Source organism: Durio zibethinus, chromosome 14 (assembly GCF_047325235.1).
Source record: "Durio zibethinus cultivar Kanyao isolate XHJ-2024 chromosome 14, ASM4732523v1, whole genome shotgun sequence".
Taxonomy (NCBI): Eukaryota; Viridiplantae; Streptophyta; class Magnoliopsida; order Malvales; family Malvaceae; genus Durio; species Durio zibethinus.
The window spans coordinates 13,012,286-13,031,060 of record NC_143175.1 but is presented as its reverse complement, the minus strand read 5'-3'; the positions used below and the strand labels follow the sequence as shown (position 1 = coordinate 13,031,060).

Genomic DNA, 18,775 nt, shown 5'->3' with positions numbered 1-18,775 from the left:
GCATTCATTGCACATGATTAAAGAACAAGAAAAATCAAAGTTCAAATTTTGAATTAAATTTGAAAATTTTGAAAAATCTTTTCATTCATTACATACATTCATTGTATATGCATAGAAAGTAGAAATGAGAAAGTAGATGTTGAAATGATTTTGAGAAGAAACATTGAAACAATTAATGATGAACCGGTTAAGATGAAAGCAATCACTTTAAGGTAAGAATATTTTTTAAAATTTCAATATCTTTGTTAAGAAGGTGTTTTTTCAAAAATGAAAATAATCTATAAGGCCTCAAGGCATTAGCTTGAAAATCTTATAAATCTCGTTTATTTTTTGAAAGTTTCAAAGCCTTTGGTAGGTACATTGAAATAATTAATGATGAACCGATTGAGATGAAAGGAATCAGTTTAAGGTAAGAATATTTTTTAAAGTTTCAATATCTTTGTTAAGGAGGTGTTTTTTAAAAATGAAAATGATCTATAAGACCTCAAGGCATTTTCTTGAAAATCCTATAAATCTCTTTTATTTTTTGAAAGTTTCATAGCTTCCGATAGGTAGATTTTATTTTTCAAAAGTTCTAAAGCCTCTGGTGGATTGAGTATTTTCTTTTTTCAAAAATTTCAAAGCCTCCGATGAGGGCAAGCATTTATTTTCAGAAGTTTCAAAACCTCTAATAGGGGGCATTTTATTTTTTTAAAAGTTTCAAAACCTCTAGTAATGGGAGTATTTTATTTTTTAAAAGTTCCAAAGCCTTTGGTGGGGGAGAGCATTTTATTTTTTGAAAGTTTCAAAACCTCCGATGGGGGATAGCATTGTATTTTTTCCAATGTTTCAAAGTCTCTAGTAGGGAGACCACTTTATTTTTTGAAAGATTCAAAACTTCTAGTGGGGAGGAGCATTTTGTTTTTCCAAAGTTTCCAAGCCTCTTGTGGGGAGAGCAATTTTTTTTCAAAAGTTTCAAAGCCTCCAATAGGAGAAAGCATTTTTCACTGAATGATGCACTTTGTTTTTTGAAAAGTTTCAAAGCCTCCAATGGGAAGGAGCATTTTATTTTTTGAAAATTTTAAAATCTTTGTTGAAAAAGAGCCTTTGTGATTTTCTTTTTTGATTTTTCTTAACCCAAACAAAATGGATATCTTTTATCTTATACATTTCCTATTTCACAAAAAATATGCAAAGAAAGGTAACTATAGACATTTCATTTTATCCGAAAATTTTTTTGGCATTAAAATGGGTTTCAATAGTAAATTGGGTCTCAACTAGGAAATTTTAGGTCTAAAAATTAAAAGTCTAAATTTGTATTTGTATTTTTAGTTTAGTTTTTTAGTTTAATTTTTATTTTTGTTTTTGAGTCAGAGTCAAAATCAAAAGTGAAAAAAAATGAAAATGAAAAATGTGAGAATTTTGCAAAAAGAAATCAGTGAATTCTTGGATCCAATCTAGATTCGAGAATTTATTGATCAAATATTTTGAGAAATTTTAGGCCTCTAAATCATTAGGAAAAAGAAAGATTGCAAAGGGAATAAGACCTTAAGTGAAATCCCAGATTTAGTAGAACTTGGAAAATTTTCCAAATTGAAAAGGGTTTAATCCCTAAGTAAAGAACCTTATTCTATGATCAAACACATAAAAAGTAATAAGTAAGAATCAATCAAGCAAATTTCAGCAATCAGTAACATAAAAAATTTTTAAGTCTCGATCTTGCATTCCAGAAGTTCAATTTTTAAGTTTTGATCTTTGGGTTTTCCTTGGTGTTTTTTAGGATTGGGAAATTTTCTAAAAGTTTTAATTTGGATATTCTAGTCTGATTTTTAGGAATTAGCTTGTTATGGATTTTTTGGGGTTGCTTTAAATTACTAGGAATTTTCTTGATTTTTGGATTTTTTGTATTGATTTCTTGATTTTGTTTTTTTTTTTTTGTTTGTTTTTTCTGGGATTGAGTAGGAGGTTTTGTTTTCTAGAAATATTTTAAAGTTTTGGGTCTTTCATTGAATTTTTCAAAAGTTTAAAACTTCCAAAGAGTTTCACAGTGGCCCAAGGAATTTGTCACAGCCAGATTTTGGGGTTTCTCGTTAATTTGGGTTCTTTTTAAATTTTTTGATACCGTTTGAATTTTTAATGCTAGAATCTCAGATTTTGGTCAGTGTTCTTAAGTTTTTAGGTGTATTTAGAGAGAAAGCAGAGAATTTTGACCTAGAGAGAGAAAGCAAAAGCTAGTTTTGAAAAAAATCATTTTTTTTTTTTACTTTTATAACTTTGTGAAATGACATTGTTTTTGGAGGACCAATATTTGTGTGTAGACCTGAAGCGATCCATGTGTTGACCAGCTCTAGACCCAACCCAATCACAAGTTTTCCTTTTTTAAAAAACAAAAAATTGTCAATTTTGGTTTTATATTATTTTTTATTTTTTATCTTTTTTATGATTATTTTATTTTATTTCCTATGTTTTTAATTTAATTGTGATTAAGTTAAAGTGATGAGGAAAAAGAAAAAAAAAAACTTTGGCAAGATATTTAATATGTTTACATGATTTTTTTTTGTAATGTTTTTGCATAAATAATATATATTTGCATGATTTATTATTATTATTATTATTATTATTATATTTGCATTATTTATTTCAAATATTTTAATTATAATATTATTGCATGATTTGCAGGATATTTTTGCTAGAATTTTTGTATAATAACATTATATAAGTAAATAAATTGAATTGATATTTGAAATTTAATAAGATATTTAATGAATCTGATGATGGAGCCTTTTTAAATGAACAACAAGTTTCTCTTGAATACTCTTAAAGTGAGAAATTTTTTTTTTAGTGAAAGCTTAAAAACTTTTTTCCAATATTTTAATTATCAAAATTAATGAAAATCATTTTTTATTAAGGCTTGAACAAGAAAATATGTAATTAATTTGATACCGATTTTGGGCGTATAGGATGATAAAACCTTCTTTGCATGTAACCAACTTTCAAATTTAGTTTTGTTGATGTAGATCCGAACATATTCTTTTTAGGGACCATTAGTTTACACTTAGGACAACCTTAAAAAGGGTAGATTCATTTAGGTGGCCAACCAAACCTAGGTAAAAGGATTGGTGGCGACTCCATATTTTTTATGTCTATTGGGTAGTTTATTGGACTTAAACGTTATGATAGTTTGGTGACTCTGCTGGGGATATTAAAGAGTTAAGCCATTACTTAGTTATGTGTTATCTTAAGTCTTGCTTTGATGGTTTTTATTTTGTGATTATTCATGATTATTCATGTGCATTAAGCCATTTCTTTAGCCTATGATTTTGTTTATGTGTTACTAATTTACTTGTTTATTTTGTAGGTTTTGATTTTACATATGTACCGATTTATTTGATTATTTGGATTGGCATGTCCCTTTACATACATCACATTTGCATTCATGCATAACCTCAAAACCCAAGCTTTTTCCTTTATTAGGAGGGGGTAAGTACCTACATTCTCATGAGATGATAATCTTCGTGTGAGCTAGCAAAAACTCTCACTCAAATTGAATCCTTTCCATTTAAGCTTATAATGATGGGCAAGGATTTTGGCACCTTACTAGTTTATAATAGACAATGATGTAAGGAACAATTTGAGAGTAGCAAACCTTTGAACCCAGCATGTAAATAAACTTAAGAATCCAATCCTAAGTTAGAGCCTTGCCCTTCCTTTTGTTAGAAAATCCTAAATAGGACACATGATGAGACATTTATTACTATTAAATTGTATTTTGTTCCTTTTTATATCTTGTGTTTACTAGCCCTTTCCTTTTACTATATGTTCATGCATTTACCTCATTAGATTGATCATAAGGATTGATTGCCATAAAACAATTTTTAAAAAAAATCTTAATTACATCCATGGAAAGCATATCAAATTCCCCTATCGACCTAAAAATGAAGTTTGAGAAAGCTCAAGTTAAGAAAGGTGATTGCTTTCCAATTGATTATGTGTCTATTCTCCCAACTAGAATTCGTCTCAATCTTAAAAAGAATGGTTTTAGGTCATGTTTGGTACACAAAATTATAATAGGATAGGATAAGATGATATTATGAATAAGATTAGATTAAATAATGTTAGCCTATCTTATGTTTGATGTGTGCAATGATTAAGATAAGATAATTTATTTATTGATCAAAATTATCCTTCCTCAAAATTTATACAATTTAAATTATTGACATAATTTTAAAAAGGATAATAGGACATGTAAGTTTAATCCTATAGATTAAAAATAATCATCTCCACTTTAGGAGGATTGAATCATCCTATACCAAGAGAAAGATAATCCTCCTTGTAATCCTATCTCTTTCAATTAGATACAAACTAAACATAATATAAAATGATTATTATACTATCTTATCCATCATCCTATTCACCAAACATGACCTTGGTGACTTGGTTAGCATTTGGAGCTAATGGGATATCATTGCCAAGGAAACCTTCTAAAAGAAGTTTAAGGATCTTGCATTACTTCTCTTAGTCTCTACTGATGATCAACTTATTAAGGCTATGGTTCAATTTTGGGATCTTTCATATCTATACTTTGTATCCAATGAAGTCGATAGGGTGCCAACATTAAGAATATTCAACTCTGCTCCGCTTAGACCTCTTTAATCCTAACAAGGTATATTGGAAGAATAAAAAGACTGTTTACTAAAAAAGTTTATTTAATTGAAGGTAGTAGATGTCTAAACTATTAATGCTTGGGTAAAGGGAAAACATGAAGGTGCTAGCATTTCTTGGTGCATTGTTCATGATCTTATATACAAGTATATAGGTATGAAAAAAGGAATGGATTTAATGGTATTGTATCTCTATGCGATGATGGTATTTCCAAAGGCAATGGGGTATATTGATGTTGTAGTGTTGGATTTCTTCAACTAGCTTAGTTACCAAATCAACCCTATTCTTGTAATTTTGGCTGAAACTATCAAATCTCTAAATCATTATCGTCAAATAGAAAGGCGCGCTATACTAAATGTGCACAATTTCTAACCATTTCGATGAAAGGCCATATAAAAAACAATGGAGCCAAATTTCGCAAGTCGTATTTTACTACAAGCATCCCCATTAAGGAATTTTATAAGAATAAATGGCCTACACAAAAATCTAAGAAAGCACTAGATCTCTTTTTTACGCAAGCTCACTAGTCAAGATGTGATATGGAAAGCTATTTAAATGCCCTATAGACTAATGCTATATGGATGTGAAGATAAGCTTTGGGTTTCTTTTTTAGGGTTTTTGGGTATAGTAAGTTATTCTCCAATCATGGTGCAAAGACAATATGAGTATGAATAGTTTATCCCAGCCACTTTTAGACTTAGCAAAATGGGGTTCTTATATGATGAAACTGATGTCTCCATGAAAATAATAAAGGTCATGCAAGCATGGGAGTTGCTTCAAAGGGAGGATAGGAGGAAACATTCAAATGATGTCACCCCAAATACTCTATATGGCATATTAGGTGAGGTAAAGACATTGCATTCCCTAAAGAAATAACCTTAAATGACCTAGTTAAATCACAACTTTTTAATCCTTTACTGGTAGTTGAAACTACTAAAAGAAAGCTTTAAGTTGAAAATGATGAATTTGGAGCTTGAAAACAAAAAAATTAAAAAAGAACTAAAGGGAAGGATGGACAAAAAGATTCAAGCACTCAGAAAAGAAAGGGATGAATGGAAACGTATATTTTCTGATCTTAACATAACACAGTCATCTACCACTAGTGAGTTGGAACTACTTCTAAAATAAAATGGACAGTAGTAAGAAAAGGTGCAAGAAAGTGAGGAAGCATTCTCTAAGGCACAAAAACACATCCAAATATTAAATGGGTTGTTCTTGAAATTGAAACACAAATGGGGGCTATGACTGAAGAATATGAGCAAGCAAAAAAGGCAAATATGAGAAAGTACAACTAGTTGGAGTGCCTGCTTGACCAAATCACCATGGCTACTTACAAAGCTAAGGACATGATAAAAAAGATTGAAGAATAGAAGATAAAGGTGCCACCAGTTGGAACACATGGCCAAGAATTGTTAAATTTCCTAAATGGAGTTGAAGACCAATATTGATAAATTAGGAATTTCTTTCCACAATAAACTTTAGACTTTTCGTGAATGTAATATTGGATTTGGTTAAAAAAAATTCAATAAATATTTTTTGTTAACAATTGTTATATGGTAAATCCACCATATTACGTTCATGCATTCATACATAATTGGGATGGTTTAATAACTATCTTTCTAAATTTGCATGATAATAAATCATCCTAATTTTAAAAAATTGTGATAATCATGGTTCAAGGATAGCTCAATTTTTGAACAATCTGAGGCATTATAACACTCAATACTAAGCAAGGATCATGGAGGAAGAACAAGCTTTTTGCATCCCAAATGTAGAAAAGGCACAAAAAAAATTGAACAGACAATTGGAGACTACTATTGAGTTGCTAAAAAATATTAACAAGGAGAAGAAAATGGTGAGAGAAGTGGTGGTCCAAAATGAAAACCGATCCATTATATCCTTTTAGTTTTGGCTTATACTTAGTATAAGCATCTCAAGGGACCTAATACCAAATGCCATTTGCTAGAGGCTACCTTTATGTGTATACTAACATGCATTCAACTGCTGCTCTTACTTATATTACTTCTATTCTTAATATTAAGACATATGATTCAATTCAAGTTCTCAATTTAGATGATCCAAATAAGCAAAATAAGTTAAAGATTGGCCCTACAAAAGTCAAAGAAAGCTTTGGATCTTAGGAAATGGATCTCATAAAAAAGAAACTTAAAGCCATTGAAGGGACAAATTTTTATGGATCAATGAATGTTGCTAGACTATGCCTGGTTCCTGATGTGGTAATCCCACCAAAGCTCATGGTACTTGAATTTGAGAAATACGATAAAACCAAAAGCCCCATATCACATGTAACAATTTACTGCTACAAAATGGCTACATACACATACAATGAAAAGCTGTTCATCCATGTTTTTCAAGATGGCCTTACTAGTTAAACCATAATATGGCATATGCAATTGGATAGGCCTCATGTACGTGACTAGAAAGAATTAGCAAGGGCATTTATTGCATAATACAAGCATATTATAGACCTGGCACTAGACTGTACGTCTTTTAATGCATGGAAAAGAAGGCCAATGAAAGTTTCAAGGAATATGCCTAAAAGTGAAAAGAAATGGCTGCTTAAGTTCAACTATCACTGACTAAAAAAAAAATTACAATTCTATTTATCAACACTATCAAGGCTCTTTACTATGAGATAACAATTGGCAATACCACCAAAATCTTTGTTGATATGGTAATCTATGGGTAAAATCATCAAGAATGCAATTAAAAATGAGAAGTTAAAAAAGAGTGAGACATCGTATGTAAAAAAGAAAAGTTTCACCGAAATAGAATGAGGCTGATACTCAAGTTATATTGAAAGGCAACAACTCAAAGGATATCCCTAATATCCTCAATACCATATATACCAAGAGCCTTACCATGCCACATACAATATCTTGCCAAAAAATTACCCTTACCATCCCACACCACCTACTTATCAGCCTAATGTCCAATAAATAACTCCCATGTATAATTTTACACCCACTCCTACAACTCAACCAAATACACAAATCAATTACTCAAAAAGGCCCAAAAACATTCAAAAAAAAATTCGAATAGACCTTATCCCTATAACCTACGTTGAATTATTTCTTCAACTGGTAAAAAGTCATTTTCAAGCACCTATCCATTTGGAACCTTTGAAACCTCCTACCTCAAATGATATGATGCTAATGCCAAGTGTGATTATTATTCTGGGAATATAGGTCACTCAACTAAGAATTGCCTTGCTCTGAAATACAAGGTGCAACATCTGATTAATGCTAGTTTGCTGAATTTCCAGACTTCATGAGGTCCAAACATTAATGGAAATCCATTGCCAAATCATGTTAATGGAACGATTAAAGCCATAAATGATGACAAAACCTATTATATCAAAAGACGTGTTGATGATATCAATACTCCCTTGGAACAAGTCTTTGATGTTTTGATGAAGGCAAATATGATTTATTTTATACCTTTAAGTCACAAAGTTCACTGTGACAAACTTGATTTGAACCAATCTTGCAAGTACCATAAAAGGGCCTTAGGACACCTATACAAAATTGTAATACCTTTCATTAAGAGGTACAAAAGATGATGCATGCTTCTCAAATTGAGTTTTATAAAGAGCTCAAAGAAACCATGGTGAATGCAATAATTGAATAGTCATCGATCAAACCTCTACAATTTATTATAAGCCAATTCAAAGCCAAAGAACACTTACTCCAAAACCAATTGTAACAATCAAGGTCCTGAGCCATTTTTCCATATTAAAATAGCAAAACAGTACCATGAAAGTACAACTACAATTTGGTAACCCAAGGTTTCGGTGATGATCAAACATTTACTAGTTTAGATACTATCAATATAACTGGAGTAGGGGGCATGACTAGAAGTAGGCAATGATATTTTCCTAAAATGGTGGATAAGGCTCACAAAGAAAAAAAACCAAAGAAAGTGAATAAAATAATAAGAGCAACCCTACGAAAAGTCTTGATGTGGGGTACCAAAAACCAATCACCGAGAAAGAGGCATGCGAATTCTTAAAGCTAATCAAGTACAATGAATGCAATATGCTAGAATAGCTTAATAAGATGCCTGCAAAGATTTCACTTCTTTTACTGCTTATTTCTTTAGAATCCTATAGGAATGCTTTGTTGAAAGTGCTAAATCAAGCATATGATCCCACAACATATCTATGGAAGATGTTAGCAATATTGCTAGGAATCTAGTGGTCTCAAACTACATAGCTTTTAATGATAATGAGATACCATCTGAAAGATAATAAAGCAAAAAGGTCATTTACATCATTGCTAAATGCAAAAGTCATAACATTGCCAAAATCCTGATTGATAATGGCTCTTCAATCAATGTTATACCTATCAGTACCTTGGCCAAGCTACTAATCGACACATCATATATGAAAGCTAGCCATATAATAGTAAAGGCTTTTAAAGATTCTCGAAAGGAATTGTTAAGAGATATTGAAATACCACTATCTATTGGTCCTTGTATTTTCAATGTCAAATTCCAAATGACGAATATCTCTTTAGCATACTATTGCCTATTAGGAAAACCATGGATTCACATGGCAGGTACTGTCCTTCATCTTCACACTAAAAAGTCAAATTCATTTATTACTAAATTATTATTAATTTACTATTAAGTTGTCACTAATTTATTATTGAGTTATCCATGATTTACAATTAAATTATTACTAATTAATTATTAAATTATCGATGATTAGTACTAAGTTATATTGATTACTTTTAAGTTTTCAATGATTAATTAATAAGTTATTAATTATCTACTATAATATTATCAATGATTTACGTATATCCAAAAAAAAAAGTAACAATTATATACACTAGATTATGTAATTTATAATGAAATAAAAAGTTTAAGTGTAAACGACTTGAAAACCAATGAGTAAATACTCTTAATTTTCTATCCTAGTTTAATACATAATTAAAAGTTAAAATCATAACTTATTATGCTAATATAAGTATCAAAACTAAATTACATAAATATGTACTATATATTAAGTCAATATTTCTAAGACATTCTTCAATTTTTTTAGTTCATGATAAAATTATACATATTAAGATAAGTTTTATTGATGATTTGATTAAATGATTAGGGTATGTATTTTCATACCTATTAGTGAAGTATAATTGTATGTAAAAGATTGAAAATTTTAAAGTGTTTTGCCAACAATAAAATTATTAAACTTTTCCTTATATTTATATTTTTAAATATATAATTTTAGGTAAAAATTTTGTTATATATATGATAAAAGTAATGACAAAAAATTTACTAAATAAAATTTATAAAAAAAAATAAATAGACAACATTTTTAAAAAATATTAAGTTCACAATAATTAACTTCGTATTATTCTTCAAAAAATTTCTTTTACTAAACAAACGGATGGTATATTTTCAATTGTTATTTCATGCTAATTACCATCATTCAAAACAACTTTCTTGACATTTTGATGCCAAATAACTTCTTCATTTGAAAAGAGTAAGAATATTGCAAGAAATCATAACAATCCAAATAATGTTTAACTCTATGTTGTTTTCCTAAATGAATATGAACTATGATATCTATTTTAAATGAAATGTTTGAGTTTTTTTCACTTAACTCCTATAGTAGCAACTTGATCAGCAAATAAATGATTATAAAGTTGTTTATTTAAATTAATATTTATGTAATATGAATTTCAGTATCCTTAAAAAAAGACATATTTCTTAATCATTACAAGAATAGAGCATAAGGATTTTCTTCTAAAATTATCATTAGTATCTCTATAACTTTTGCATTTAAATTTTAATTATGTTGTATTCTCATTTTATTTTAAAGTTTATTTCTAGTGTAATAAAAATATAGCTAAAAATAATATAATTAATTAACTCAAACTTGAATAATTCAACACTCAAATTGAGTATCCATAAATTTTTTACTCATTTTAAATTTTAATTTAATTAAAAATTAATATAATACACAAAATTATAAAAATAAATTAACTTGCCTTGATTTCCATTGATTTTAAAAAGTCAATAACTTGGTAGTTATTTAAAACCCAAAATGATTGAACATAATCAAACTTTGGATTGAAATAGTAACCCAATCAAAATCTAATCTTTTTTATTCATCTTCCATTACAATTTAAAAGTTTCTTATTTATGATTTTTTTCTTTCATCTTCAATGTCTCATTTTTATTGTCTTTGTGTTGGAATTAGTTAATTAATTTTTAAGAACATTTCTAAAGTAAAATAACAATTATAAGTAATTGAGTATATTTCTTTTTTATTTGGATTACAAAGATTTGAACCCATTTTCTTAAACAAAGAGTGACATGTACCAATTATTGAGTCAAATTTGCTCATGTGCATAAGTGAATAATCAAGTATACTATGAATAGAAGTAGATGATAAAATTTAACTCAATTTAATTGATTACAGATATTAAATCTAAAACACTAGTCAAAATTATGAAAAGTCAAAATTCAAAATTATTAACAAACTAAATACATAATTAAATATAGATTTATCAAATGAATTTTGTTAATAAGTTAACTTTAGTTAAATTATAATTTATAATAATATTTTGGCTAAAACATTAAAAATCTCTTTAAACTATTTCACTTTTGTAAATAAGATATTATATTTTTATTATACCCAAATAAGTCATTATCCCTTTATTTGTATTCAAATAAACCATTATTTCAAACCAAAGATTTTATTTTTGTAAAAGACTTATTTAGCTAGAAATTAAAGATTAAGGGATTAATTGGTTAGCAAAATTAAAGTTTAAGGGTTTATTTAAGTGCAAATTAAAAGTTAAGGGTTTATTTGGGTACAATAAAATTATAAGGACTTTATCTAAATAAAGTGATAAAATTCAAAAGTTTTTTTTAATGGTTTTAGCCTAATATTTTTATATTAAGTGTAATTGTGATAATTAATTTAATCTATTTCAATGCTTTTGAGCAAATATTACCTAATATTGTAATGTTAAAATTTTTGATACAACAGTAACTATTATTTAACAAATATAATGAAAAAAATGAATTAATATATAAGAGAAATGCTATTAAGCAATAGCTAATTAATTAAATAGGCCATAAATGAAAAATCAATTATGATTAAATAATATTTTAATTTTATGTGAAAAAGTTAATAAAAATAATTATAAAGTTTAATAATAAAAAATCATTTAAATTAAAATTTATTAAAAAAATTTTTAATGGTATTATAGTCACCCATTTTTATTATTTTAAGAATTAAAATTTTATTGAAAATATTTTAGTCAATCATTTTTAACACTTTTGGGTTCACACTTTTATATATAGATGATACAATTAAGGGTTAAATATAAAATAACCCTTAAATTATACATTTTCTATCAATTTAGTACCTACAGAAATAAAACTATCAAATTGGTATCTAAACTTTCATCCCATTATCATATTTATATCTAAGACTGACATTATTAGTCAACTTTGTTGACATGCCATCAACATCTAACACGAGGTTGACATATGTAAAAAAAAAAAATCCAATCAATACTACATAATCATTGACATTTTAACATAAAATGAAGAATTCAAACAGATTTATAAAAATTCTATAAAAACATTTAAAATTTTAAAAAAATTGTCAAAAACATGAATTTTTTTTAAATTATAAAAATTTTTAAATTCAAAAAAAAAATTTTAAAATTTTATGAAAAGAATTCTTAAAATTTCTAAAATTTTCTAAAATTTATAAAAAAAAATTAATTCTAAAAATTCTAAAAAGTTCTAAATTTTTTATCAAAAATTCTACAAAATTTTTAAAAGTTTTAAAATTTCTAAAACATATTACAATTTTCTTAAAAATTAAAAAGTTCTAAAAAAAATTCAATAAAATCTTAAAAATTCTAAAAATTTTAAAAATTTAAAAATTTAAAAATATTAAATATTGGATAAATTACAATTATTAGGATAATTTTAAATTTTCAAAAATTATCAAAAAATTAAATAAAAAATCAAAAAACTAAAAAAAATGAAAGTTTTAAAAAAAATTAAATTTTCTTCAAGTTTAAAAAATCACAAAAACATAAAATAGTGAAACTTAAAAAAATATAAAATTTTCAAAAATTTTAAAAATTTTAAAAATATATAAAATTTTCTTAAATTTTTTTTAAATTTTTTGAAAAAATCTTAAAATTTTCAAAATTTTTGTAAAATTAAATAATTCCAAATTTTTAAACATTCTAAATTTTTTAAAAAAATTATGACAATAAAAAATAAAAATTTAATAAAAATGCACAAAATCTAAAATACTTTAAAATTTCGAAAATATATATAAAAAAATTAAAATATTAAGATTCAAAAATATGAAAATTTTTCATAATTTTTTAAAATTCTTTTACAAATTTTTTAAAGTTTTTATATTTTAAAAATAATTTTTTATTTTTTATTTTAAGTATTTTTAAGCTTTTGTGATTTTTTTAATTTTAAGAAAATTTTATTTTTATTATAATCTTCATTTTTATGAATTTTTTGGATTTTTTTAAAACTTTGAGATTTTCTAACTTTTTTAAGTTTCCTTAATTTTTTTTTTTTTTTAGAAATTTTTTAATTTTAAAAATTTTTTGAATTTTTTAAAAATTTTTTAATTTATTTTTTAATTTTTAGAATCTTTGCAATTTTTTTAGAATTTTTTTGGAATTTTATAAGTTTTTAAAAATGTATAAATTTTTTAGAATATTTAAAAAAATTTTAGAATTTTTTTAGAGTTTTTACAATTTTTTTGAAATTTTTTTATAATATCATGACATTGATGATGTGACATTAAAAAATTTTTTTGACACATGTCAACGTCTTATTAAATATCTATGCTACATCAATAAAGTCAACTAAATGGTGTTAGTCCGAAATATTAACATGATAGCGGAAAGAAAGTTTAGGTATCAATATGCTAGTTTTTTTTAATACCAAACTAAAAATGTATAGTTCATAGACAATTTTTTATATTTAATTTCTTAATAAAACTCACTTGTCATTATACTTTTTGACATACAAATCTTATTGATTATGCATTTTTTTTTCAATTTAATTCAATGTAAAATAATATTTTATACTTTTTAACATCTAAATATTATTAATTATATAATAAAATTTTTATTTTTAAATATTTAAGATATATAATTATTTAAAAAATACTAAGAGTCATGCTTGGCTCTATTGCTTAACAAGTTGGTTCTTATTAAATGCTTTATTACATTGGAAAATCTCTCCCAAACATGCACTCCCCAAAATCTAGACAAAAGAGACCCATTTTTTCTTCCTTTTCTTTCTACTTTCTTCTTTCTTCTCCTGCCCGTTACCAAGTTCCTGGTCGATGCCGTCGCCCCATCGTCATCTTCCGTCGCCAGTAGCTGGCCACCAGTGTTATAATTGCTCCAAAAAACACCAGAAAACCCGTCTCAATCTTCCCTTTCTTTCTTACCAGTTAGATTACCCAAAAACAAATAGAAAAGAGTAGATCTACAAAAATATATATGGCATCCATTTTTTTTGTCATTTGTTGATGCCTACCCGTGTCCAAACATATCTTGACCGTATCTGGATCATGTCTAACGTGATTTTATTTTTTTACGTCTTCCTACTTTCTTATACGTATTCCAACGTGTGGACGGCGTGTTTGGATCGGATTTTGGTACGACACCGATACGGAGGAGTTGATGCTACATCCATACTTTGTATGTTTTCATTTTCATATGTAACAATCTAAAGTTGGGAATTTTTCCCTATTAGCAATTGTGATTTTTTTTAAGAATTGCATCTTCTTACTTTGGGAAGATTTCACAACTCACAACATTAGATTGGAAAAACATAAATTTTAGATATTACACAATTGTTGTTTTTTCTTCTTTTTTTTTATTTGTTTGACCAAAGAAAATCCATTTCTTCAATCATACTTTAATAAGAATGATCCTTTCCTTGGTTCAGTTGCAATATCTTCAACTTAGAACATTTTCTAATTGAGAAAAGTGTTTATAGGAGTCTTAATTACTTGTAAAACTAGCCATCTATATTCCATTAGCATCCAAAATCTGAATTTTTTTGGCTTATCATGTTGTTATACCCACATTGACTAATCCTTCCAAGCTTCTTCTTTTATCCTTCTTTAAATGCTCATGTAGTTCTAACAACATTATGGAAAGAAACAAACAAGGCATAATTCAAAAACCTCAAATTTATCTTTAATATTTGCTGTGTAGAGAAAAAGAATACAACTAGAATCAAGAAACAATGAAACATGACGGGTTTCAAAGCTATATCAGATGGTACTCGATCAAAGTTTCAACCACAGCACCATCTCCTATACACCCACATTATCCATCCAAAGGAAACAATGAAACACAGGATGAACGAGTCCCCAATTGCAGGGAAAATAACCCTGAATTTGTATGCTAAGAAAATGGCAAGAAAAAAGGTAATTAATCCTTCTTTTTGGGCTTATGAATGTCAATAATTGTATTGTTTCTGGTGATGAATCCTAACATATAGGCAAATCCAGTGGTGGTGCTTGGAGAGTCTGTAATTCTCCAACTCCATTTTCAACCATGAAAGCCATGGCCAAACCCCATGTGATGTGAACATCCAAGTGACAGTGCATTAGCCACACACCTGTTAGCAAAAGAGTTCAAATTCAGACATCAAATGAAGGGTGCATTGAAAGACTACTTGAAATAATCTGAAGGCTTTTCAGTACTACTTTTACCTGGATTATCAGCAACGAATCTAATGACTGCCCATCCATTCACAGGAACTGCAACTGTGTTCCTGAGAGGTGGATCAACAAGATTGAATTTAGAACTATCTTTGTTAGGATTGAAGTTTCCAAAACCTTCTGCAATGATGTAGAAATCGTATCCGTGAAGATGAATTGGGTGGTTCTCAGGTGTGACAATGCTTGTGTCTTGAATCACAACTTGTACCCTTGAACCAAACTTCAATTTGTACAGCTTAGTTCCTGTAATAGGTTGGAAGAGAGACCGGCTCACATTGCCAGTGTAATCAAATTTCACTGGAGCGTTTCCCGGAAAATCTGTGGTGAATACCCCTGCAATGCCTTGTTGGTGAGCTTGTAACAGGGAGAAGTTTCGAGGGAGCACGAATGAGACATTGTTCATGCTGGCAGTGAAACGTGTACCGTTTGGTCCTTGACAACGACTTTTATGAAAATTTGGAGGGCAGTTGTTGAGTCCTAGACCAACTGTGAAGAAGAGGCTTTCGTCAATATCAGTTGGGACTTCGACTTTTCGAGGACTTCTAAAGCTTCGGCTGAAGGCTGTGACAGTGTTGGTATCATTGTAGGCTGGCAGAGAAGGCATTATTGGTTTGGTTGCATTGTCTTTTTTGGCAGGGCAAGGGGCAGACTTGTATTCAAGAATGGCTGTGGTGGTAGTGTTGTCGAAGGGTGCGTTTTGGGCGCTTTGGTAGGCTCGGGCTGCCATGTAGTATCGAGCCGGTGCCTGGTCACCTCTAATCAGAACATCAGTGGTTTGGCCAGGGCCTAGCATGAGGACTGAAGTGGTGAAGGGTTTGGTATAGGAGGCATCAGCACCAATAACTGTGAGCTTATGGTTGGCCACTGTGAAGAAAAGCGGTTGGTTCAAGGCTGCATTGATGACTCTGAGGAGGTTGGTCTCACCGGAGTCAATTGGAACTACAGTAGTGTCTGCAAAAAAAAAAAAAAAAGGTCAAGCAGGTCAATCTCCTCGAAAAGCACAAGGAACCCAAGTTTGAAAATTTTCAGTTATTATGGTTAATATCTTGAATGGAGCTCAGATTGAGACTGGTAGGTCTTGACCATCGAGTCAAGACGGCCCAATTGGTAGCTCAAAGTCATTTTTGCCGTTAAAACATTCATCATGGACCCATTGGCTGCTTGTCTTACAATGCTGCAAACTAATTGCGATATCTAAGCGTCTCTTTTCTGTTTGATTAATAAAAATATGTTTTTTCTAATTAAAACTATGTAATCAAAGACAAGATTTGTCTGGGAGCTTTCCATGTGTAATTTTCTAAGATGAATGGGTCCTTCATTCTTTGTGAAAAGAAGAAATTATCATTATTAAATCTTATAATTTATTTATATACTGTAGGCTATGATTTCCATTTAATTTATTCAGTGTACCTAAGCTTGATGTGGACAGACTGGAACCACCCAAGTTCCGGTGCACATGAAGTAAATTAACTTAAAAGGGTAAAAAGGAAAAAAAATTCTGAAGAAACAAACCTTTGCTGGAGCATTTGTAAAGATCACCAGGTTGACCATTGATGGTATATGCATCGGAGGCATTTGGAGTTGCCCCCGTTCTTGTTGCTTCCCTCACAACATCAATGGGGTTCGCGTCCCACCATTCACCTGATGATAATCATCAACAAAGGATTCATCCCGACCCTTACAATAATCATTTCTCCACACTAATTTTAATTTTCTTGCTTAGAAACGGATCGTTTTTATTTAAAATTAAGAATCATTAGGTACCGAGTATAATTGGTGTTTCGCGCTTTGGCTTAGGGAAAGGGTAGGATTCTCCTTCTTTCGGACGGATGACGAGAACTCCATAAACAGTGGCTCTAAGCCATGAGCTGTGAGCATGCCACCACAATGTTCCTTCTTGTCCTTGAACTGTGAACCTGTAGGTATAACTTCCTCCTGGTCTAATTGGGCACTGAGTCACAAATTCCGGTCCATCTGCCCATGCGGTTCTCATTTGCCGAACACCATGCCTGTAAATAGAAGTGGTTATGGTCATTCAAATGTGTTAATTAATGTATACCAGCTTATACAAATGTGAAAATGACCATATATTGCTGTAATAATTAGTTATATAAAGTATTTTGATTTAAAGATATTCAAAATGTATCAGATATGGATATATTAAGAAAATTAAGAAGAGGGATATTCTTTTTAAGACGTATATGGATTCCAGTATTTAAGGTTTATATACAGGAGGAAAATTAACTATGTTTACGAAGAATGTTGAATGTCATGCATGCATGAATGAGAAATTTTTAGTTACCAGTGAATGGTGACATTATATTTGGCTTTGTTGGCAACTTTAACTTCAAGGGTATCACCATTTCTGACCTCCAGGGTAGGCCCAGGAAACATGCCATTAACAGTGATGCTGTTGTGAGTCTTGCACAGCCTCTTCACTGGTGTTGCTTGGATCTGTTTCATTGATAATCAAGAATTTAATTTAGCGAATTAAAAGAAAAAATAAGCTTATAATTTCACTAGAAATCAAAAAGAAAATATGAAAAAAGCAAAGCAAATACTAAGCCTAATTGATAACTAAATTGGATAGAGGATCAATGAAGGAAATTTAAGAAGACATACGACAAAATGATGTCGTTGAACTTCGGCATTTGCCAAGGACAATGCAGAACAAATGAGAAGGAAAATGCCAAGAAAAATGATGGAAAAGTTCCTGAAAGTCTCCATCTGAAGCTTAGCCAGCTAAAAGCTTGCCTTTTGTTTGAGTGATAAGTTGCTCGAGTGAGAGAATTTGAATGAGATAGAGAGAGAGAGAGAGAGAGAGAGAGGAGAGGCTCTTTATAGGAAGATTAGAGGAGAGAGATTAGTTGTTTGAGGTTGGCGGATTAGGTTTTGATTCAGCAAAATGGTGGTATTCCAGGCAAAATTTGGTTCAACCCTGGAGGAGTTGTTGCACCCACTAGCCTATTAAAAGTAAATAATTTCTTGAATGCTTGCTTCACAAGGATTTCATTGGGGGTTGATTTTCAGCAGATCATCATTATTATCAGATTTTGTAGGGCAACAAACTGTCTTGTTCTCTTGTAATTATTTTAATATATATATATATATATATATATTACTTGTATATTCTTCATGTCCAAGGCAAAATGAAAAAGAGAGAGGATGATGGTCAAACCAGTCTTTTCTAGCCAAACAAGGAAATTCATGTGCATACTAGACTTTTTGAGAACCATAAGCACTTTCTTATCAAGTGGACTTGCCCTAATATCACTCCTTTAACACATATTCAATAGAGATTAATCTTTAATTCATGCCCTCTCTTTTCTCAACCCATTTCTGTCTCTTTTTATTTTTCTTTTT

General features: G+C 29.2%; 1 protein-coding gene across 1 annotated transcript; it reads right to left on the bottom strand.

The window, feature by feature from the left end:
- Window positions 1-14,850: 14,850 nt before the first annotated feature.
- On the bottom strand, window positions 14,851-18,288 carry LOC111294173 (laccase-12-like). The gene is made up of 6 exons (XM_022887375.2): window positions 18,035-18,288; window positions 17,715-17,866; window positions 17,177-17,421; window positions 16,925-17,053; window positions 15,404-16,363; window positions 14,851-15,309 (listed from the first exon to the last, which is right to left on the bottom strand). The coding sequence occupies exons 1-6, from the start codon at window positions 18,137-18,139 to the stop codon at window positions 15,179-15,181; spliced, it is 1,722 nt and encodes a 573-aa protein (XP_022743110.1). The 5' UTR covers window positions 18,140-18,288; the 3' UTR covers window positions 14,851-15,178.
- Window positions 18,289-18,775: the final 487 nt, after the last annotated feature.

Bases quoted from the DNA above. Each gene is read 5' to 3' on its own strand.
- LOC111294173 (XM_022887375.2), bottom strand. From the start codon at position 18,139: ATGGAGACTTTCAGGAACTTTTCCATCATTTTTCTTGGCATTTTCCTT. The intron at 17,422-17,714 runs GTAACTAAAAAT...TTCTATTTACAG, and splicing joins TATAATGTCACCATTCACTG to GCATGGTGTTCGGCAAATGA. The intron at 15,310-15,403 runs GTAAAAGTAGTA...TTTTGCTAACAG, and splicing joins ATTCGTTGCTGATAATCCAG to GTGTGTGGCTAATGCACTGT.